At 38.6% G+C, this 23,768-nt stretch overlaps 1 protein-coding gene across 2 annotated transcripts in view; it reads right to left on the reverse strand.

The window, feature by feature from the left end:
• Positions 1 to 23,768, reverse strand: part of ERP44 (endoplasmic reticulum protein 44) — a 117,783-nt gene that overhangs the window by 22,498 nt on the left and 71,517 nt on the right. For both annotated transcript variants that reach the window (XM_067569824.1, XM_067569825.1), the window contains exons 5-8: positions 12,373 to 12,557; positions 11,720 to 11,835; positions 4,034 to 4,091; positions 2,572 to 2,688 (exon numbers count right to left, since the gene is read on the reverse strand). In XM_067569824.1, coding sequence (XP_067425925.1) covers positions 2,572 to 2,688; positions 4,034 to 4,091; positions 11,720 to 11,835; positions 12,373 to 12,557 — 476 coding nt within the window. The remainder of the gene's footprint in view (positions 1 to 2,571; positions 2,689 to 4,033; positions 4,092 to 11,719; positions 11,836 to 12,372; positions 12,558 to 23,768) is intronic.

Raw genomic sequence — 23,768 nt, forward strand, 5'->3', positions numbered from 1 at the left:
GGGGGCAGAGCAGGGCTGGGTGGCACTCCCCCTACCCATCACTTGGGTGCTGGCCTGGGCCCCGCCACACCCTCCTGAATGTTCTTCAGTGCCCCGCTGCAGGGGTGCACGCCCCAGTTTGGGTACCACTGATCTAAATTGACTAGTAATCAACTTTCAGTTACTTCAGTCTATTGGTGATCTTAGAACTCAAAATAGCCTGGGATTCACTTATCTGAAAAATTACTTATACCGTATCACAACAGTTCAGACCTTCTTGGAGGTGCTTCCTGTGACTTCTAAGTGTTTGTACTTTACATATTTAACTGCTTTCTCAACAGATTGGTTAACTTGTGATCACATTTAATTTCTTCTAATTTGAGAGAGATTACTGGACTCAGTGGTATTTCTCCATTTTAAGTACAGAGAATCTCTCAGACTGGCAGAGTGTTTCAAAATGGAAGAAACTTTTTGAAGTCCAACCATTGTATGTTGTCTAATGTCACAATGAATAACCCTGCTCTGAATTCCCAGTTGTGTGGCTAGTATGCACACTGTACTCATCTGACATTAAAAGCACTTTAAACAAAGGGAACCAGAGAAAGAAATTTAATTGACCAAGATTGAGTTCAATTTAAAATTAATTTCTAATGTTTTAATGTTGAAATATCTTTTTACCTACATCATATTTTATGACCTTGCTGGCAAGCTGAAGAAATACTGCTTTAAAAATTGACAGTGCTTCATACTCTTGCTCTAAAAAAATAAGTCCCTATATACTAAATGTCTAACTACTATAAAATTACAAGCAGGCAGAAGTATCAGAATTCTGGCATGTTTGAAATTGTTTGGCTACTGGCAGCACTGAGTTTTTAAACAAATGTTGCTAAGCAAAATGTCATTTTGGAATGACTTGGGATTGTAAGTATCTGTCTAAGTAAACAGAAGTGGATGATCACAAGAGCAACTAGAAAAATTGGGACAGAAACTTGATACAAACTTACAATGATGAACCTTGGTTTCTAAGGGTCAGAATCTGATTTCACTGTGGGAAAAGTACACTAAAAATCCATCATGCCGTTCTAAAATGCTAAATACCTGGCATCTTTTACATGTTGAAATGCAAATGAAGAATTAAAAATTGTGTTTTTTAACAGAAGTTTCTGCTGAAAAAAGTCTAAATGCTGACTAAAAGATTATGCTTAGCATGGTCTATCACACAAAATAATTTTTTCTCTATCCTTCCCGTTATGGAAAAAGAATAATTTGAGCAGAGTCAAAACTGCTAAGGATATCCCATGTAGTGAAAGAAAGCTAAAAAGCCCCACAAAGGAGAATATAGGACAATTCTTCAGTTTATACATAATCATGTGGACAACACATTGCAATATGTTAGAACAGCATTGCAGTTTTTAACAGGTGCTGTAGTTTAAATGTGCTGTTTGAGTGTAGCTAATTAGCAAGTTCAATATATTTTATTTTCTTGTGTATATATACTTACATGTAAATTATAATTTGGGGGCGGAAATAAATAAAGGAGAGAAAATAGGAGGAGGCAGAGAATACAATAAAAGAAGGAAAAAAGAAACTGTTGTAGAGGAAACAGAAAGGAGGAGATGAGGAAATGAATATTAAAAACAATCCAGGAAAATATACATCTTGATTTATTAAAGAAAGAAATGTGGTGGAAAATAGAAAGGGACGGTAGGTCAAACAAAAGCAAGACAGACACAGCAAGTAGTGTTGGTTGAATAAGGCTCAGCAAATATTAATACATTTTACAGGTATTCATAGAATACTTTGATTCATATTTTTGTGGCATTTAGCCAGCCCTATAGCTAGTCAAATGCTATTCAGCAAATATTTATTAGATTAATGATTGTGGAGCTTGGTAAATATATTCAGTTAATTTTTTACTGCCAACCCTATTAAGTTATATTTTATATAATTTATTAAATGGAAAGTTGATTGACAACATTTTATAACTAATTACAGTGCACAACAGTTTTATTCCTTTAAATTACTTGTGGCAACATGCCCACTGCATTTTTCACCCTGGCTAATAGGAAAATTTTTCAAGCTCACAATATAATTATCATGAATACAATGCATACATATAATGCCTTTCACATAAGGATTTTACAGCACTTCAAAATTAAGTTTCAACACCTCTATGAAAAAGATTTTGTATCTATTTAAGATGGGTAAACAGAAGCACAAAAAAGTTAAGTGATACACCAAGCTCGCAGCACTATACCTACACCTATATTTCAGACAACTTTATACCCACATTACAGGTCTTCTGACACTTCCAAAATGAGCCACATACCCTCAACTATAATCTCCTATACCCAGCTAGTATACTAACCACCCACTTAACCTGCCTCCAATTCGCACTTGTTTTACTAAAAACCGAGAAACAAAGTAAACAGAAAACTGAAGTGCAAGTATTTTATGCAAAAGGTATAAATGCAGGAAAAGTGACTGATAGGGCGTAACTGAGTTCTAGAGAGACAGAGTTTGTGTTTGAAAGAGCAGATTGGTGGTTAAATGAAAAAAAGCAGAAAGGTGGAAGAAACAAGAAATCCTTACCTCTCCATTCTCAAATGTAATTTCACGAACAAGAGGCACACATTTATCTTGCGTCCATGCATAAGTCAAATCAAAATTGGTCATAGAACCTAAGTATACCATATCTGGTGCATTTTCCTGTTTTTAAAAAAATGGTTTGATTATTCTTATTTGAAAATAGTAAACACTATGTTACCTAAATGGAGACCAAGTACACGACATGGAAGTGGCAGTAAAGTACATATATGGTTGTAGGACAGGACTGCAATGAAGAGTTGCATTTAGACAAATTTATTACATATGCAATCCCCAGACTTTGGATTTAAAGAACATTAAGCAAATAGATATATACAATATTTTATACATCCAACTCCAGTTCGCAAATAAAAGTTAAAATAAAAATCTGATAATTCAATTTTGCATCTCCCAAAAAGGGATGATTAATTTCTTCTAATTAAGTTTTATTTTAGACTTTCGTAGGATGGATGATAAAAAAACGGTCTATGAAGGACTGCAAGATTTCAGCTGCACACAGATGTTCGGTTCATTAAGGATGGTGTTTATGAAAACACTGAAAAATTAAAAGGATGGCTAGAAACTGGAATTTCGGGGCTGATTAAACTTATATTGCCAGAGAGACATGGTTAAATTGTGGCAGGATTTCTTTGTATATTCTTGGTATTTGACTCTGAAGAAGACTGTATAACTTCTACTGTAGTTACTTGTAGTTAGTGTCAAGGATGCAAACTATGAAAGCTGAGGGAGTGATGATAGGCCCCAATTCAAAAGAGACTTTAATTCTATTTGTCACTTTGACTGTCTAAGCTTAAAATAAGGAGCCTTTGCTAAGGTTTGCTTTGGGATTTATAAAGAAAAAACTGAGCATTTCTTTTTATGGTGGATTTTTTGCAAATTAAAAATGATACACATTTATTATGAATGACTGCTTGGTAACTTCTGTGATTATATAATTAACTTTAAGAGAATGTTTTCTTCAGATAACAGAACAGCAGACACCTGTAGATCAGTCATCTAATATCAGGTGCAAGAGAAAGTGAGGGGAGGTGTGGTAAACATCACCTGTTTTAAGAAAAACAAAATCTACTAAATAAGGTACACAGGCAGAGAAGTTGGCAACATAGGCGAATAAAAATTTCCTCAGGACAAAAGAAACAGAAGTGGGACACCTGACAAATGCATCACTTTTCTGGAAAAAAATCTCATTTCAGGAAAGTTATACATTTGAAATAATAACCTTAGATGTGAATGCTTAATTTTTTTAATTGTTAGACTAAGACCTCTTAACCTCCCAAACTCAGAACCACTACTGCCCATGTTCATATATTTCTTTTTCTAGCTAAAATGTTCAGCTATAAAATAATTTAAAAATTGAGAAGCACCAACATACTAAATTAGCTAAACTTCCATAAGACCACATTCAATGCACATAATGAAAACAAGCAAAGTAAGTAGTTAAACTTACCCCTGGTGGCTTATAGATTATGTTGTCCCCACTAAATCTCTCTGGTTTTGAAATAGGTCTATAATACAAGCAGTGAAGAAATATGCTTTAGTGCTGATGATAGATAAATATAAAATGGCTTAGATAAAGCAATAATCCACTTGATATGATAGCAATTTCAGCCATGTCTTTTTTTAGGTACCCATCCTTACCATATTTGAGCACTGAGAAACTCATCTTCCAATTAAGGTATATATTGGGACTAAAGCAGTGGTTTTCAGCCTGTGGTCTGCGGACCCACTATGTCTAAGGGGTCCACGAAAGCTTGTTGTTACCATAGAATAGTGGTTTTCAACCTGGAGTCTGTGGACCACTGGGGGCTGCAGACTAAGTCTAAGATTTGCAAGGGGTCCTGCATCTCCACTCAAAAATTTTTTGGGGGTCTGCAGTTGAAAAAATATTGAAAACTACTGGACTAGAGAGATCAACTAGAATTGGGTGAGAGGGAGTAGGGAGAGGAGGATGTGGAATTAAGATAAACAGGTTTTGGAGTATGTGGGAAGCTTCACAGTGCAAGTGAGGCACAAGGGATCTACCCTTGCTCTTCCCAGAAAAGGGATGCTCCTTCTCCTAAGATCTGTTTTTTTCAGTTCCAATCAAGTCCAGAGCTTGAACACTCTTTGAAGATGAAGCTCAGGAGCTAGTGGATCCACAGATCACAGATGCACTTCTGGACTGAACAGAGCTAGTTCAGAGAAAGAAGGAGAAGTCTATCCTGTCTAGATGAGAGGCAGGAATCATGGCGCAATCTAACAAAAGGTTGCTTGCTTTTGAAGTCTGTTTTGAAAAGGATTTGCATTCAGATCATTTGTCAAGGGTTTGACCCTCCAAGACAAAAAAGATGTCATTAATGTGCATTGTCACCTCGCAAGAGGGGCAATATTTAAAGCCAGGCAATTTAGGATCAGGCATTCCTGAACCCCAATATCAAGAAGAACTTCCTGTCAAAAGGTTAAAAAAAAAAAAAAAGAATAAGATTGGTAAAACTGTCAAAACTTTCCAACAGGCAAACTATTTGAATGCTAATGTGTACAAATAGCCACAAAAGTCTTTGTAAAAGTCCATCAAGATGCAGACAGTTTGGAGCTCTGTCTTGCAGCCACAGGTGCCAAGAAGGAAGTGAGCAGGAGCATGAGGACACTCGAGGTGCATGCAGCATCCTAAAAGACACTACTGGTTAAAGAGATTCCAATCTCGAGTGCATGCACACCAAGAATGCAATATATATGGATAGGCCTTCCAGAATAACTCCTGTTTTTGTATCGTCACTGTGGGTGTGGGGACAAAGGATGTCAGCGCTTCCTGGGGGGCTGGGAATTGGGCCCAGGCTTTGGACATGAATTGTCCTCCGTGAGACCCCTGACTTGGGCTAAAAAGGCCATATTCTACACAAACAATAATCATGTGCAAACCACAGCAACTTTTTAGCCTTCAAGTTAGAGAAGGAGGGAGCATATCAGAGCAACTTTCTAGCGGTGTACAGAACAGGGCAAACCTGCCCAATAGGCACCATGGTAACGGGATTGTAATGCAGGCAGGCTATGTTCCCGCCCCAATCCTCCCCTCACCACCTACACAAAGAATGTGGTAAAACGGTGTTATCTCTTCTTTCCCAAGCAGCTTGTCTGTTAGGGAAGGCTTGGGATCTTTTCCTCTAGTTCTTCCCTTGTTGCTAGTTTGTTAAGGGACTTCATGGTTATTCCTGCTGTTAAAATAAATGTATATGCTACGCAAGCTTCGTGGGAAATAACAAACAGGGGTGGGTATAATTATATGCCTCCCATAGCCATTAATATCATTTTATAACCATTTATATCACCAAATAGGGATTTTATGGGGCGTTGTAGAAGTGTGTGTATTTACATATTATTTTATATAAAAAATTGTAAAGTAGTGAACTCAGGGCTCACTTTGTTGGTCGCGAGGCAAAGGGGAACGAGTGGAGTAGAAGCTGTAACCAAATAAATGCTCCTTATCACTCCACCCAGCTCAATCTTGCTCTTCAACCGACCCTGTAACAGTCACCTGTTTAGCTCCAGTATCTAATGCGTATCAGACTTGATACCTGATATTTCTCTCCCCCTCCCCAGTTTTATTTTTATCTTCAAAGTATCTCCCCATCCTTTCTCATAGTTTTTGGCCTCCTTGAGCCAACTGCCATAGAACATCCTGGAAATTCTTAGTTTGCATATGAAGAGTTAATGTGTCCCTGTTGTAAGTCATTGAGAGAGTTATGAGACTAACATGGTACAAAGGCAGGTAATGGACAGCAAAAAAAATCACTTAACAAAACTGTAACAAATACTAACTCAAGACCCTGATTGAGAGTTCTTTCATCGACTTCAACGGGCATTAGATCAGGCCCCTAATTAAGCATAACTCATATTAGGAAGGTAGAGACCTAATATCTAAATTTAACCAGAAGAAAGAATCTAGTGTTTGTGGTTTATTGATTTAATCTGTATATTCCACAGGGAGCAAAACCAAATACCTTAATATTTCTTTTCCTGTTACTATTTAATATAGTTCAGTTTTTCCAATAAAAAGCCTGTCAAAGACTGATAAACACAAGTGAACTCTAGTCCATCTTTCCCAGTATACTGCTATCTTACATCTGGTTCCCGTCAGGATTGTGACAATAGTCTCACCATTAGTTATATACAACTTACTTACTAGCTGACCTAAGAAAAGCTAATGGATCCCATGTAGTTGCATTTTTGCAACTGTGATATGATAAGGTACAAATCCCCATATATTGCCCAAAGGATAATCTTTAACCACCCACATTTTTCTTTGCTTCATTTAATCTAATTACCCCTCTTGTATAATTCTAAAAATGATTTCTTTTGTTTCTTAGTGTTTCTGCCCTCCAAATACTTGCATCTATTTCTATCTTCCTACCTTAGCTGTGACTTTGATAATGAAATATATACTTAAATATATTTATTGTACTCCAGGCACAGAAGACCACTCTGCAGCAATGCGTAATTACATACATATGAATAGAAAGTTTTCTAACATACTTGCCTGCCTCTTTATTTTTTCCCATTTTGTTTTGGGCATATATAACTGAAAAAACAAAAGATACTACAACCACAATGTGACAAAGAAACCCTCCCCTTAACACAGGAACTACACTGATGTAACCTCAAATGTACAAACTTGGCTTTCATTGTATAAGACTCAAAGGTAGGTGTGGAAGTAGAAATATCTCAGTGTACTCAGCTCATACACCTATAGGTAAGAAAAAAATGGTTACTAATCTTTCTGTAATTGTTGCTCTTCGAGATGTGTTGCTCGTGTCTATTCCACATTAGGCGTGTGTGTGCACCATTGCCAGAGATTTTCCTTCAGTGGTATTCATCGGGCCAGCTCTAGCACCCTCATGCTCCTGCATCGGCATAAGAGCCATGTACCCTCTCAGTTTCTTCTAGTGGGCTAACTCCAACAGAGGTGAAGGAGGGTGGGTCATGGAATGGATATGAGCAACACATCTTGAAGAACAATTATGGAAAGGTTAGTAACGGTTTTTAATTCTTCGAGTGCTTGCTTATGTCCATTCCATATTAGGTGAATCCCAAGCAGTTCCTTAGGAGGTGGGCTCGTAGTTCATAAACGTGCAGATTGCAACACTGCTCCTCTAACCTCGGCATCATCTCTTGCCTGCTGGGTGATGGTATAGTGGGAGGAGAAGGTATGTATCGACGACCAGATCACTGCTCTCCAAATCTCTTGGATTGGGACCTGGGCCAGAAATGCCACTGATGAAGCTTGAGCGCTCGTCAAATGGATGGTCAAGATGGCAGTAAGTGGGATACCTGCCTGCTCATAGCATGTGCCAATACAGGAGGTGATCCAGGATGAAATTCTCTGGGCTGAAACCGGTATGCCTTTCATCCTGTCTGCTACTGCCACGAAGAGCTGCATGGTTTTACGAAATGGCCTGGTTCCCTTCCCTTCCTCCATCAGGGTGAAAAATGCTTGCCTGCAGTCCTGTGGCTGCAAGTCTTTGAATTTTGCCAAGGAGTCCCAAATGTTGTAATCACACTTCCTAGGCAAGACTTGTTGGTTGGCAATAAAAAACTGTAACTCACTCATTGAATAAATCTTTCTGCCAAACAGGTCTAGCTTCTTTAAGTCCTTTTGTTTGGGGAGCACGTCTAACTGTTCCTGCCTGTCCCTCTCATTGGCCAGTGTGACCACAAAGGACCCAAGAGGAGGGAAGGAGTACAGGTATCCATATAACTTGGTAGGCACATAGTACTTTTTCTCTGCCCTCTTTGAGGTGGGAGGCAGAGAGGATGGGGTCTAACACAAGGACCTGGCCGGACTCATAACAGCCTTGTTGAGGGGAGGGCCACCTTTGATGGGGCTGCTGTGCCAAAATGTCAATGAGGCCATGTGAGGATCCTTTAAGAACCTCCACCTCTAGCCCTGTTTAGAAGCCACCCTTTTCAATAGCTCCTGGTGAGAGCAGCTTGGTCCCAAAACAGCTTCACCTGGGGAGGAGGAAGAGGCCTGTACTGGTGGTGGGCCTTCTTCAGCCTTGACTACATCACCCAGGCCTTAGTTTTGCATGTCGGTACCAAGCTCTGTACTGGAGTCTGGGTCGGGTGCAGGATGGTGCAATGGAGGAACCATTCCCTTGGACACCACTGAGTATGAACAGCTGGATGGCAGTCCCAGGGGAAAGTCCCATGGATTTCAAAATGGCCACTGGACCAGCATCAGCCACTGTCATCTGGGCCAGGTGCCAGGGGAGCGATCTGCACCGAGATCCGGTGGAATGTAGGATAGGTATTGGTGGTAGCCCCTTGGCTGTATGCAGGGCTCCTCCTCCGAAGACAAGTCCTGGAGGACAGAATGGGGGAGTGGCTGAGGGTCTGGGGATTGGTGGTGGAGCAGGGAAGTCTTCGCTGACAACAGAAGGGCCGTTTTTCCTCTGGTCGGTACTGGAGGGCCAGCGCCGGGTATGAGCTTGGGGCAACATGCTCCTTTCTGCTCGACATGCTTGTTGGAGCCATTAGTTGTCCCATCGAGGTCGGCGGAACCAGGAGTGTCATCTGGCCTCTGCAAAGGACTCTGCGGTTCGAGACACAGCAATCCTGCTGGCGCCATGATGTCCCCCCAGTGTCGGTGGATAATCCTGGACCCAACGGCACCTGTGAGCAGAGCGGAGTCGATGGTGCCACTAGGGGAACAGGATGGAGGAGTGGCCCGATGCAGGTCACACTCCACGGCAGTTCTCTTATTTGTCCTTCCTCAGTATTGGGGAGTGTCCCCTCTTTGGCCACTGTTTCTTATGTTTCTTTCTTGGCACGAGAGAGGGGGAACTGTGCCGAGGACCACACAGTGCTGGAGAGACGCTTCACACCAAAGCCAAATTGCTCAGTGCCGAGTCCAACCAGCTTGGCTCTGACACCGGTCTAAGAGTGGCTTCCATTAGGATAGCCCTTAGTCTGGCCTCCATGTCCTTTTTGAACAAGGCTTGACATCGCAGCAGATCTGGCAATGCTCTCATATGTGAGCTTCTCCCAGACATTGGCATAGGCTTGCCACAGAGGCACAGGGTTTGAACTGTGGCATACCCAACTCCATGAGTGAAAGGAGCCCTTCTAAACTAAGAGAGGGGGATTAACTAGATACACTAAAAATATCTACACTATGTACACTACTACTGGAAATTAAAACTGAGCTAAATAAGCGAGAGAACAACAGGAAAAACCACTGTGCTGAAGCAAGGGAAGGTGTTCCCGCAACCGTCATGAGCGGAAAGAAGGAACAGAAGGTGCGGGGTCGGCTGGACCCCTTATAATGGCACACAAGTGTGCAGCATCAGAGAGCACTAGAGTTGGCCCAACACCTGCACTGAGGGAAAATTCTCTGGCGATGGTGCATGCAGCACGCACACACCTAACATGGAATGGACAAGCACTCAAAATAAAACAAAGTTCTGGAGTACAATCTGTTGTGGGACTCATTTCTTTTGTCAAGGTCCTCTTCTGTCTCCTTCCACTTTAATTACTGATCATGTGTATGTAATCACCACTACTTAGTTCAGCACAATTAAAATCAAACAACTGTGTGGTGCTTTTTATAGAAAAATAGCCCTAATGGCAAAAGATACCCCTTTTAAAAAGTAATCAACAGAGAAAAACGGAAACAAGTTTCATTTTGTGCCATGATTTTTCTTCTTTTTGATGAATAAACAAGGTTTTATTCTCTTTTAGTGCCTCAAATTCAAGTGTCCTGTCTCCTCTTTGTTTTATCTGGAACACTATGGATGACTGCAGAGCTGACTGGATATAAAAGATGCTATGCAAATTAAATCTGGTTGAGGGGGAAAATGATTAAGGGCTTGTCTATACAGGCTGTTACTGCATGGCAAGCTAGGGTGTGAATCTACAGTGCACTAGCTTGTAACATCCCACTCCTATTATACATCACCTTTTATGCAGCTAGAGTATTTTTCTCTCTTTCCCACTCATGATTAAAACAATCAGAATCATGGACTGTATACATTTAGTTTCTAAATCTTACCTCAAATTGTAAAATCAATTCCTACATTTCCAAAATCATAGGGCTCTTCCTTGAATTTCCTACAATATATCAATATCTTTCTAGTACAGTACTAAAATGTGATCGATCCCCCCCAGATAGCTTTTTCGGATTCCATTTGGATTCTGTGAAACTTTCAACACTGTGGATGATAGAACCCTCCCATTTTACCTCTGCAGCTACAGACTCTCTCCCATTGTAGTTTCACTTCTATTAACCGACATATTTGTCTCTGGTGTTTGTTCCTCCTCTTTGCAAAGACCTTTCCTATATGGTTCAATCTATAACTTTCTTCTTTCTTATCCATCTTGTTTGTTAGCAGAGGAGAGATATCTGTTACTATTTCACAGGTTAAAAATCAACAATATGACTATATGAAAGATTTTGGCCCACACCTTGTGTATTTTCATTTGTAGCTACAAGCAAGTATACTAACATGGATAAAGAGTTACAAGGCCACTGGAGAATGTTATGTCTGATGTTCCCAAAAACCTGGGATTTTGGAATTCCACAGCTAATGGTGGAATTTACAGATGAAAAGATTTTAGGCAGCTAGGTTTTCACTGGCACAGATGTAACTAGCTACTGAATTTTCTTACAGCAATTATTATGAAGAGCAATGGAATTTTAAGAAAACAGAGTATTTATAAGAGAGTGTTACAAAGTGTTGATTAAATGAATGTGAAAGTTACAAAAACATTCAGGTTGCTACAAACGATTCTGCATATCAGCAGTTTTAAAATTTAAATTTCTGACACTGCTAATGGCCTCCCTATTTCTTTCTGTGCAGAGAAAACTGCCAAACCGACTAGTGCAAGAATAATAAAGAGGAGGCATAATGCCAACAAAATGAGATTTCACTATAAAAACAAAGGATACTGAGAACTATCTGGCAAGATGTATTTTTTGTTTTGTCTTCTAGGTCACTTTCAGTATAAGGATTTGCTTTTAGATGCTAATTCATTCATCTTTTACTTCATTATCAAAAATTCTCTCTCTTAAGCAGGACTCTGAAGTTTGTTAGCGTAAAAACTTCAGTATCAGTCACACAGTTGATACATTTAAAAAAAAAAAAAAAAAAAAACTTACCCAAATGCAGAAAGGAAGACACAATCATCGTGCAAAATATTTGCTACTTTTTCAAAAGTTCTATAGTTGTTGGCGTCCTTTTGCTCAAAATATCCAATGATATTTCTTTTACTGCGCTGTAAAACAAAGTATGTATTTATGACTTTTATTTAATTTCAGTCACTAAAGGCTATTATTATTCTTCCCCGCAAATTGTGTTAAACCCAGAAATGCTTTTCATTTATCCCACAATCAGAGGCACAGGCAAAGCTGTTGTCCATCTATCTCCAAATGAGGTATGACCATACAAATATGTAGGTTTTAAAAATTTAGACTAGAAATGTTACTAACTACTCTTTCAAGTGAAGGAATATAAAATGCTTCTTGTCCTGTTTCCAAGATGACACATAAATGAAAAAAATTACATATTCGATAAAATGTTAACAAAATGCAATTAAAAAAAACTTACAAGTTAATTCCAATATTTTGAAATACTAGAAATAGTTATCTGTTTTTCATTGGTAATATATGAAAGCTAATTATATAATTTTTTTGAATGGTAAATATTGAGAAAAATATAAATACTCCACATTAGATACTACATGATTCACTTGTCTCAAAATAAAAAACTCTAAAATCCACATATTTAATAAAACACCAATCAAGAGACTTACGTCAAGAGATTTAATTTCTTCCAAGTCATTAACTTCTCGAATAGGATTGCTTTTCTGTTGCCTGATATAATCTGCTATTGCTGTCACCGATCTCTGACCCCTATACTCTCTCTTCATCATCATCCCATTCCGGAAGAGTTTTAAGGTTGGATATTTGCTTATCCTGTATCTTTGAGCTATATCCGCTAATAAAGAAATTAACAGAAAAAATAATGGTATAGATATGGAAATGTACCATTTATTAATCCTTATACACACTCACACACACTAACAAAGACGGGGCACTGGACAATTAGTCCTGCTTCCTCCATCTTAAACAAGAGCAAAATGAAAAGCACTGCAGAAAAGAGAAATGGAGAGTAGCTATGGTGTTTATATTCAAGAAATGCTATTTCTTGCATATGTTGATGACCGTATGAAATCATAATGACCAAATTCGGGCATAATTCTAAAACTAGATTCAATCAATCACTTACACTTATTTAGCACCCTTCATGTGCACATCGTGGAGGGCTTTTTAAAAGAAAATTAAATTAATATTAAAACAGGATATAACAAGCAATAACAAACAAATAAAATTTAAAAGCTTGCCAAGTAACTCAATCTAATTCATGTGAGAAGTAAGTTCAATAAGATGTAACCAAGATCTAGACCTAAACAATGCTAGACCTCAAAGCTAGAGCCAGGAATATACACTAACCTAATACAGGTTAAAATTTCATGTGTTTTCATAAATCTTCATATGATGATATAAGAAAGTACACAGCCTGGTGATCGGTGAACTGGTATTAATTTGTGTACTTTTAGAAGGTTACAGGATTTGAAGCCATATACAAATACATTTAGAAAATAAATGTAAAATTTTCTATCTGCCAAATATGATAAAAAAAATATGGAGCAACAGTTTCAATACTTTTTTTTTTTTTTTTTAAACTATTAAATGATAAAAAAACTTTGTTAACTCAGAGTTAAGGTTGCCCAGTGATAGCTTGTGCCCTTCCACAACGTTGAGTTCTGCAAAAATTAAACTTCTGAAAACCAGGAAATACAAAGTTAAGGTAAAGAGCCACACAACCATAGCTCTTGCCCATGGAACTGGCAACGGGCACTGGGAATTATCCGCATGCACTCCAGTAGCATATATGGTGTAAGGTGTAGTTGTACTGAATTTTGGTAGAATAAGTTGAAGAAGCTTGAAAGAGCTGTGATTGTGTTATGAGGAGACCTGGGTCTGAGTCCACTCAGTGTGTCTTATTAAAGAGGTACATGGGTATCAGAGAGGTTTTGATCTGCATCAATTCAATATAAAATTATGTAGGTTGAGTCGGTAGCACAGCGCTAGGGTCTTCTTGCCATGTATACTGTCAGTAGTGAGGTGATAGAGGAGAGCAGTCTGTGGATTTAATGATGAGCAGGGGGAAGTATAGGTGCACATGGCATCCTGTGTACAAGTGTGAAAGGGTTGTAAACGGCTATTAAATGATTGTTAAATTTTACAGGTGTGCTGTTTTGTTGGGGGAGTAGGCTCAGTGTTTGAGTTTAGGGCTAGTATAGGTAGCACCAATCCATTATAGTGAAAAGGCAGCATGGGAATGTGTGTGTTATGGGTGCATTGGGGTATTATTTAAAGAGGGCAGAGAATTAAAGTTATGTGGGTGTTTAACTTAACAGTCTTTCCTGGTTTTCAGACATCTGAGTTTTGCTGAACTCGACATTCTGGAAGGGCACAAGCTATCACCAGGCAACCTTAACTTTGAGTTAACAAAGCTTTTTGCCATTTAAAGTCCTAGTTTTTTAAACAGAAAGATAAATGTTTGTTAGTAGATATTAGTGGGCATTTAGACAGTGGTAGTTCTCTTCTAAGTTTTACAGTTGAAATGCTACTGTGACTAGGTAATAATCAAAAGATGTCGCTTTTATATCATGCTTTTCCACAGTAGATCTCAAAGAACTTTACAGCATTAGCCCCATTTTACAGATGGGAAATTGAGGTGATGTGTATCAATTATTCATTTTCTGGATTTCAAATGTTTACGTGTGTGTTACCTTCATTCCCTCAACCCCAGATCCCAGCTCGCATGAAGAGGCCAGGAGAGAGGCTCAGAAACCCCAAGAGAAGCAGGGTCTCCCAGATCCCAGAACACACATGGAAGGGGAGAATTCAGGACTGACAGGTTCTCCTCCTTAACTTCCTTTGCTATCCCTCCTGTCTTCTCCCCTCTCCCTAATACTACCCACACTCCTTTACCAGAGCCCCTAACTCTTCTTCCCTTCCCTACCACTTATTCCCATTTATCCCCCTCTGCATAATACCTTCATCCTTCCCTGCCGACCCAAACCCTTTCTCATAGATATGGCAATTTCCTTCAATATCCTTGGATGGGTGAAGGGGGGGCGGGACAATGGACAGACTTATTTAACTAAGCATCTTTGGAGTCCATTGTATTAATTACAAAGGTTATGTATTATTGTAGTCCAGGATTGTATGTAACTTCTCTTTGTTTAAAACCAGACAATTCAAAAGCTAGTCTTAATCTTAACTACAGAAGAGCTCTTGTTCTGCTATAATATAGGCCCTGATCCTACGTTCCGACCTCTAGCATGGATCCCTGTATCCATATCTAGTCCCACTAAAGTCAATGAGATATGTGCTAACAAACCTTGATAGGGACTTAAATCCTACATAAGAGAGTACATGTATAATAAATGAAAACCTTCCATACTGATCTATATTAAAACTGTCTAACTTAAGAAAATAAAACTGGAATTTCAATTGCCCATGGGCAGGAGACTTTGTAACCTACAGTGGAGGCCATTTTTAGTGAACAGCATGGGCAAAAAAACAAAGTAGCAACTTCTCAGATATAGAGAAGTTCAAATATTCTCTGCTGATACCTATTTCACTATCACAATCTAATTTATCAGATGCTAATCTAATTCATTCATGCTTATTTTGTTATTCTTGTATTAAAATTTCTGCTTTGCTGGTTTCAATAACACGTCCTCAAATTTTTGTATAGTGAATGGCATTAACTTTTCACTGGAGAAAATCTGAGAATTGAGAAAGAAACTTATTTAGGAAAGAGACAGCAAATTTAAAGTGATTTGTTGTAAAAATAGCAGTGTTTCTATTTTAAGTTGTATGGAAATATATTTCCCTACATTGAGAGATTCTGAAATCTGATTATAATCTAAAACCATTTGCAAATGGTTGTTCTCCAACATAAGTGGACTAACATTATTTCTTGGAACAAATAAGAACTGCAAATAATATTAGTCCAGCTATGCTGGAGAATAGCCATTGGAATCACCAACACTTTAAAGAGCCCTATATAGGTTCTTATGTGACTCTCATCATCATAGTATCAGAATGCCTTCCAGTAGTGCATTAAGTGACGATTAACATCTAATGTGTTCTAACGTGTGGTGTGTCTTCCACCTTCCTCTCCCCCAGGGGATAACTGTGCATATAGTGTTTTATTTTGGTAGTGCTTTGTGGGTTTTTTAAAAAAAATGTACATGTTGCTGTGTGTTTAAATTACAGAAGACACAATTGAAGAAACTCAGATTGCACTTGGAGCAGAATGTGGGCAGGTTTGTGACTGTCCTTATTTCTTGATGTCCTTAGTTCTTGAGAGAGTTCATTCCAAAATCTTGGATCAGCCCTGAGGGTGAAGGATAAAGACTTCATCCCTGAAGAGATATGTGGAACTAGTGATTCTTATTATGCCTCGGTCTTCTTTTCATGAGGACAGAACCCTGGTATGCCTCAGGGCCAATTTCTGTAGAGTCAGAGATTGGAAAACACTGAACAGCTAAAACTATTATTTATTTCTTGGTTCTCTAACAGTTTGATACCTATTGCATTGAGAATGCCACCTCTTCTTAAAATAGTAATTATAGATATTTAAAACTTCACTAATATGTAAACATGTAACAAAATTTACTTTCTGCCAAATATGGAAAGTTTGTGCAGACCCATAGGAAATGCATAATCTCAATGGAAACAAGTTATGTTAGAAATATTTATTTTGTCTTTTTAGATAAAGTCTAATGAAGTAGTTTATTAATGCTTGATAACATGTGGCTTCTACTCTGGGATCTGGTCTACACTGGCGGCGGATTTTAGCAGTAACTTGCGTATCTCCCGTCAACTTCCTAACATCTACTTACTGCGGCATCTCCACTGTGCTGCGCCAACGGGAAATGCCCTCCCATTGACACAGTGCTACACTACTTGCCAGGGTGGATTTACAGAGTTGACTTCCGGGTTCAACTGAGCAAGTCTTTACTGCTGCTCAATCGAACCCGCAAAAATCGATCCTGCACTGCCAGCGCTGCTGCCGGCAGTGTAGACATAGCCTGATTTAATTTTTAACCAGATTGGTAACTAATAAGACATTAAAATTCATTATGAATTACAATTTTAATGTACATTTTGAAGTGGAATGGAGGGAAAGGCGGTTTAATAATGGGGATAGAGAGACTGGGAGGTAAGCAAAGAAGAGAGAAGGAGAGAAAAGAAAGCAAGTGAGAGCGAAAAGGGAATGGTATGAAACATGGGAAAGTAACATATGACAGGAAAAAGAAGGTGGCTAAATGTACATTTAGATCCATGCCAGCAAGTCTCTGCAGATAGTATGGTCAGCCCACACCATCACTAGAAATAGTTGCCTTGAAATGTGAGAATTAATGACATTTATGTCTGGATATACTTTATCATGAGATATATTTTTTAAGTGGAAAGTGAGTTGTCTCTTAGTGGAGTAATAAGAAAAAATAGAAGATAAGTTTAGCAGGAGTTTTATACTAAAAACAGGGAACCAGTAGTTCTAAAGCAGAAGCATGAGTCTCTCTTTCATAACTATCCACAGACTTTGGGAAAGCTGCAAAGAAACTATTATTTGGTAATAAAATATATTTTAAGGCAATTAAGAACAGGAATAAAAAATGACCAGCAGAGGTATTAAAAGGTATGAAAGTGATTAAGTGAACAGAAATACATTTTCCCACTGATAAAGGCTTTGAAATTTGGAAATTGAATAAATAAGGAATACACATACAAAGAGTAAATTACTGGATTAACATAATTGAAGCAAGTAGTATAAATGAATTCAAGAGATAACTAGATTTGTTTCTGAGAAAAAAGGGATTAAGATACAGACAAACACGCACATATATTTTGAGTCAGACAGCACTTTCCTGTTTCTAAAACAAGTTGTTTATTGTAAACTCTTTGTATAGGGACAATGACTTCATGTGTGCTTGTACACTGCCTCGCTCATTGGACCCTGATCTTGATGTGGCCCTCTGGGTACTGTCATGACTGACTGACTAACTAACTAACAAATAACAACAAACATCAGTTTCCACCAGAAGGGGCTAAGTGGAAAGCATTTTGGATGGTGAAAAAGGATTTGGAAAAATCAAATTACCAGGTAAAATGTTGTCAATCTTTGAATGCACTCTTATGTCACCCTAGAAGAGGACTTCAAAAATCAAGGTGTTACCACTTGTTTAGATTTATTGAAGTGCTAAAAAAGGCACTTTATCCATTGCTCTAGGCATCCTTAACAAAACTTAAATTACCCCCTAATTACAATGCACTAATTTACCACAACTCCTCCCCACCCTGCCTATATTCACATGTGAGGGGTGGGAGGAGGACATAAAAGAGCCTTACAGTGTGCAAGATTGATTAATGCAACATTCACCTAAGAGGAGATATCAGAAGCAACAGCTAGCTCATTTTGACTAGCAACATGATGGTAAACATACATAAAATAGCTTTGATAACTACCTGGTCTAGGATTTGAAGAAACTCTCCAGCCTTCATTGCCAAAGAGGTCATCAGAACTCTTACAAAAACAACTCTAAAACAGAGCCAATTTCATAACCTGGAAAGATGTACTCTTATCCAATATAATCCTAAATTATCTTTAAAAAAAAAAAAAAAAAAAAAAAAAAAAAAAAAAAAAGCGTGACCTCTTGAGGCCACCCCCACTACTAGATTTTTCTAGCAAATACAAATAGAAAAACTATACTTCCAAATATCTGTGTTTTTAAGTCAGATGTACTGACATTTATACGAGTCACAACCTCTGTTTTTAAGGACAAGGGCAACAGAAAGGAAAGACCATTTCCCAATCAAACTGCAATTTAACAATTTTAGGAAGAAGGGAGGAGAATCTCACTCATTACCACCACATTTCAGGTTAATTAAGTAAGGATGAAATCAAGACAGAACTGATGTATGACCTAACCAACTTCTGTAGTAGAACATTCCACACTGATAAACACCCTAGGCTTTGGCATTAAACTGATCTGAAACTCCCAGAAGAGTTTTAAAGAGAGCCAATAGCACATCCAAGGTCAGATAAAACAGAGAACATACCCATTTCTTCATCCTATCAGGCTTCTTAAACAAATTACCATAGGAAGAGAACCAGAACTAAGTCACTCACAATATTCTCATGCAGAAAACTATGGAAACACATTGATTATAAGGTATTATATTGTAGACTATTCCCCTTTGCACTAACTTATGCTTGTGACTTATTTTAGATTATGAGAGATTTAATTATCTCATCTCCCTTTCTTACCATAACAGCTAGACTTCCTCAAACTTTAATTCTATACTTTACCTCCCTGAACATCTATAAAAACGTAATCATCTTTCCAAGCTGCAAGAGAGTATAGGACAAAAGAAGCAACAAGTGGAAGGACAATTTTTCCTTGTGAAAGAAATTAAGGCTGGCTTCAAATTTACCTTTTCTACAAAAATACCAAAAGGTAAACCACATGATAGAAAAAAGACCAAATTTGGTAATGCCCAAAACTGACATGATGGCCATTGATGATGATGAAAATATCCTCTGTACACCGTTCCAGATCCATGGGTCCTGCATATGCCTAATCACAGCATGTAGTGTACCTCATCCAGTGCATTAAATGCTCCAACAACAACTACATGGTTGAAACCAGACAATCACTACGCTCTTGAATGAACTCACAAAGGAAAATGATAAAAGACAAAAACATCACAATCACCTGTGGGTGAAAACTTTTCAAAAGTGACCATTCTATATCTGACCTCTCAGTCCTCATCCACAAAGGAAATCTGCCAAACACCTTCAAAAGATGGGTCTGGGAGCTTAAATTCATAACTTTGCTAGACACTAAAAATCATGGACTGAATAGAGGCACTGGATTTGTGGTTTATTACAACAGTGTTTATAACCCACTTAATCCACTATCCCCACCCCGAGAGCGTCCCCCTCCCCTTTCTCTCCTATGACTGGAAAGGTGTTAACAGGCCATTTCACCTGGAATGATCCCTTGAAATCTTATCATATCTAGCAGGTAAGCAGGCATTATACATGTTTTCAGCCTTTTCCTTTAAGATCTGGAGCATTACTGTTCCCCTCCAGATCTTAGCACATCTAGAGTCATATAAATTGCTGAATTAAGAAGACTGGAAGCTACCATTGAGCATACAGCTCTAGGGAAGGGGTAATTCAGTACAGATATATTCATGGAACATAAAACAGCAGGGTGGTCACTGATAAGCCATCTCTATCATAACAGATTATTCTCTGAAGCAGCTGGTGTTGACTAATATTGCCAGGTCATAACACTGTTTTATGTCAACCAAGACTTATCCCTTCTCTAGAGATTTTTGTTTGGTTTTAAACACCCCTAACAGACTCGGGGAATGGAGGGGAAAAAAAATGTAGACTAAACCACACTGAGAAATCAGGAAAAAAGGTACCCCAATTCTCAAATTACTAAATCTTGCTACTGTGGAAGAATTTTTCTACCTTCATGTACATCCTAGAAGCTGAAGTTCTAGCTGGTACCCTATCTCTACCCATGTATGTCTGAGAACTATTAAAATATGGTGGAAGGAGATCTCATTCTTTAGTGTAACCACAGGTCACCAAGTTAATCCTCTGGCTCAAACTCTTACCTTCCCATTACAAAAGCTGGAAAGTTTCAGCTGCTTGATGGAGCTGACAGCAATCTGAATAATCCATGAGACAGAATCACAGACTCTGTCTATACTTACCTCCGAGTCGACGGGCAGTTGACGGGAGTTACGCAAGCTACGCAAAATACTTGCGTAACTCACGTCGACTTCTTTGCTTCTCTTCTGCATGCCGTCTTCACTGTACTGCGCTGACGGGAACTGTGTTCCCGTCGACGCAGCGCTACGCCACTTGTGAAGGTGGTCTTAGTACGTTGATTTCTGGATCGATTGAGCGGGTCTTCACTGACTTCTCAGTCGATCCAGAGAAATCGATCTGACGGGGGCGACTTTGCCGCCATCAGTGTAGCCGTAGCCACAGATTCAAATGCATTATTCATATTAGTGAACAAAGTAAATATGTTTTCACAAAATGTAACCATTGTTCCAAGACTTATACTCAGTATGCCATCTTCCAGATTAGAATTTTTTTTTTGATTGAGGTATAAAGCTTGAAAACATACGTTTTTAATGAAAAGGCTGACAGATTTAACAGCAGCACTAGCAGGCATTGTTATATTATTTTCATTTAGCACATGGAAAATGTACTGATTTAATAGATTTATTCCTTTAACAGATTTTTTTTTTCACATGGGCTCTACTATTGTATCCAACTTTTACAGCTTTTTTTAAACAATGTTATTTCCAGAATATAAATCATGTAAAAAGTCAGTTAGTCAGAATAAGCACTGAAACACCTGCATAGCAATTAGAATCTGAAGTTCTAGTATTTTTTATTAGTTAAAAAAACTTATGTTTAATTTTAAAAAAATCTCTTGTAACACTTTTCTCCCCCAAATACAGAATGCAAAGTATAGCTATAGCATTTCATTGCATGGATTACAGAACCTGTGTAATGATCATGAATCCAAATACCACCTTTTTCTCAACAGATGGCTGGCATATGCTTGAGTAATGCCTGTATGACTTGGTGTTTTGTATTAATTTCTAACGTGATTCTTCTGAACATACCAAATCACTTTTAAGAGTTATTTTAAAATGAATGTTCTTGACCATATTCTATTTAGATATTTAGAAAGACTTATGCATTCACAATAAGTTTAATGCTAATGAATAGGTTGTTCAGTTTTAGATATTGGAAGAACACTTTCTATACACTGCAGAATACCCATAAAAAGAAAAGGCAAGATTATCAAAAGCAGTGAACCTGCTTTGGCTACAATTTGCTGGCACTGTGTTAAAGACTTAGCATAACTGGCTATAAGAGGATTACCCCACCATAGAAGCCTCTTTTGAAGATGGCTTGCACAGAATCTTTCACCACTCTCTTCCAGCTACTTTCCCTTGTATCTCAGTCAGCAGCTGTGATTTTGTCTCTTTGGGACCCACTAGCAGATGCTGGGGAACTGATCCAGCACACAAACAGCCTGTGCTCCTTAGATATGGCCCAAGATAAATTTATACCTCACTTCCTAAGGATCTCAAATACTTTATGACAATTTCTTATTGCAAGTGAGTAAAAGAGCAATGATAGGTTTACTACTGTTTAAAAATTACCACTGCTGCTATCCTAGTATTTTTCCCTCTAGAAGGACAAATATTTAGGTTCTTTTTTGAAAAATGTTAAGATCCTTCTATAGATTGCAACAGCATGCAAAAATGGAAACAGATCCCTCCGGCTGTGCTCCAGAAATTCAGCATGGATCTCTCTAAGTTTGCTGTGTTATTGTAGCCATGTTGGCCCAGGATGCTAGAGAGACAAGGTGAGTGAAGTGATATCTTTTATTGGACCAACTTCTGCTGGTGAATGAGACATGCTTTTGAGCTTAACTATGAGACCCCTAAGTACCTTTCCCAGACCTGCAGAAGAGCTCAGCATAAGCTCAAAAACTTGTGTCTTTCACCAATAGAAATTGGTCAATAAAAGATATTACCTCACTCACCTTGTCTCTCTTAAGTTTACTTATTTACAACTGTAACTTCATGAATCACAAATACAACAACTCACAATTTTATAAATCAGAAATCTACTTGGCTTGTTTATAACTGATTTTAGCACAAACAAGGAACCATTTATACTGAACAGACTTATAAAGAATTATTTCTGTCAGTGTCACAGTTACATAATGATGTCCACACATCCGTGTTCTGACCAAACTCAAATTTAAATAATTCTATTCTGCCTAACAGTTACAATTTGTAGCCACATTAATCTCGTCCTGTATTAGGCTGTAGTGCATGGTAGCCGTACGATGTTAAACATCCGTAGCACCCCACTCTAGAAGTGGCAGCACTTCAGTGGTGGATAAAGATGGAGAGGTTACTTACCTTTTACAGTAACTGGAGTTCTTCAAGATGTGAATCCCCATGGGTGCTCCACATCAAGATATGGGCGTGATTGTACACTCCTGATCACCAACTGTGTCAGCAGTCTCCACAGGTCTGTGCCCCAACCATCCATATGCTCCAGGACAAAGGTGTATATAGGGAGGGGGCAGACCTGTCACTATTCCTGATCCTTTCACAACCATGAAAGTCCAACAAAAGACACTGAAGCAAAAGGGAAAGAGGGCCCAAAGTGGAGCACCTCAGGGACATAGGTCTTGAAGTCCAGTTACTATACAAAATAAGTAACCTTTCCCTCTTTTTTGAGTAGTGTTGTATGCGTGCTTCACATCAGGCGTTTCAGAAGTAGTACCTCATTTACGGAGTAGGATGCCGAGGAGGCAGATTCAGTACAAGCTGTAGAACAACATCACTGAAACCTGTGTCAGTTGAAGCAGGTATGAGCATGTAATGCTGGAAACAAGTGTGCACCAAAGATCGTGTGACTGTCCTGCAGATGGCTGAGATAGGTATGTTTTTAAGTGTGGCTACAGAGTAGATTGAGCCCTGGGGGAATGAGCAATACTTTATGGGGGGGGGGGGGGGGGGGGGGGGGGAGGAAGAGAACCCCATGGCTTTTAACAGGTTAAGATGCATCCTGCAACCCATTTGGACAGTCTTTGGGTGGAAACCAGATGTCCTTTCATTCGTTCTGCAATTAAGATGAAATGACTGGGTAAAACCCTGAAGAGTTTAGTCCTGGGTAAAAGGTGAGTGCTCTTCTTACGTCCAATGTATGGAGGCTCATTTCTTCTCTCAAAGAGCTAGGTTTAGGATGAAACACCAGCAGCTGAATCTCCTGATTAATGTGGAATTCTGAAAAAACCTTAGGTAGGAAGAAAGGTTAGAATAGTAGGTAGCGTATCTCCAGGCTGCCCTCCTTTACCCTCCCAGCCAAGTGATGGTTATGAGGAACAGTGTCAAAGTATAGATGAAGGAAGATAGGCTCAAATGGGAATTTCCTCAGAACACCCAAGACTAAGTTGAGGTTCTATGGTGGAGATGGTTCCTTGACAGAAAGAAA

This window comes from Emydura macquarii, unplaced genomic scaffold (assembly GCF_026122565.2).
Source record: "Emydura macquarii macquarii isolate MOO-44397 ecotype Brisbane River unplaced genomic scaffold, CSIRO-AGI_Emac_v2 contig_2948, whole genome shotgun sequence".
In the NCBI taxonomy this organism is placed as follows: domain Eukaryota; kingdom Metazoa; phylum Chordata; order Testudines; family Chelidae; genus Emydura; species Emydura macquarii.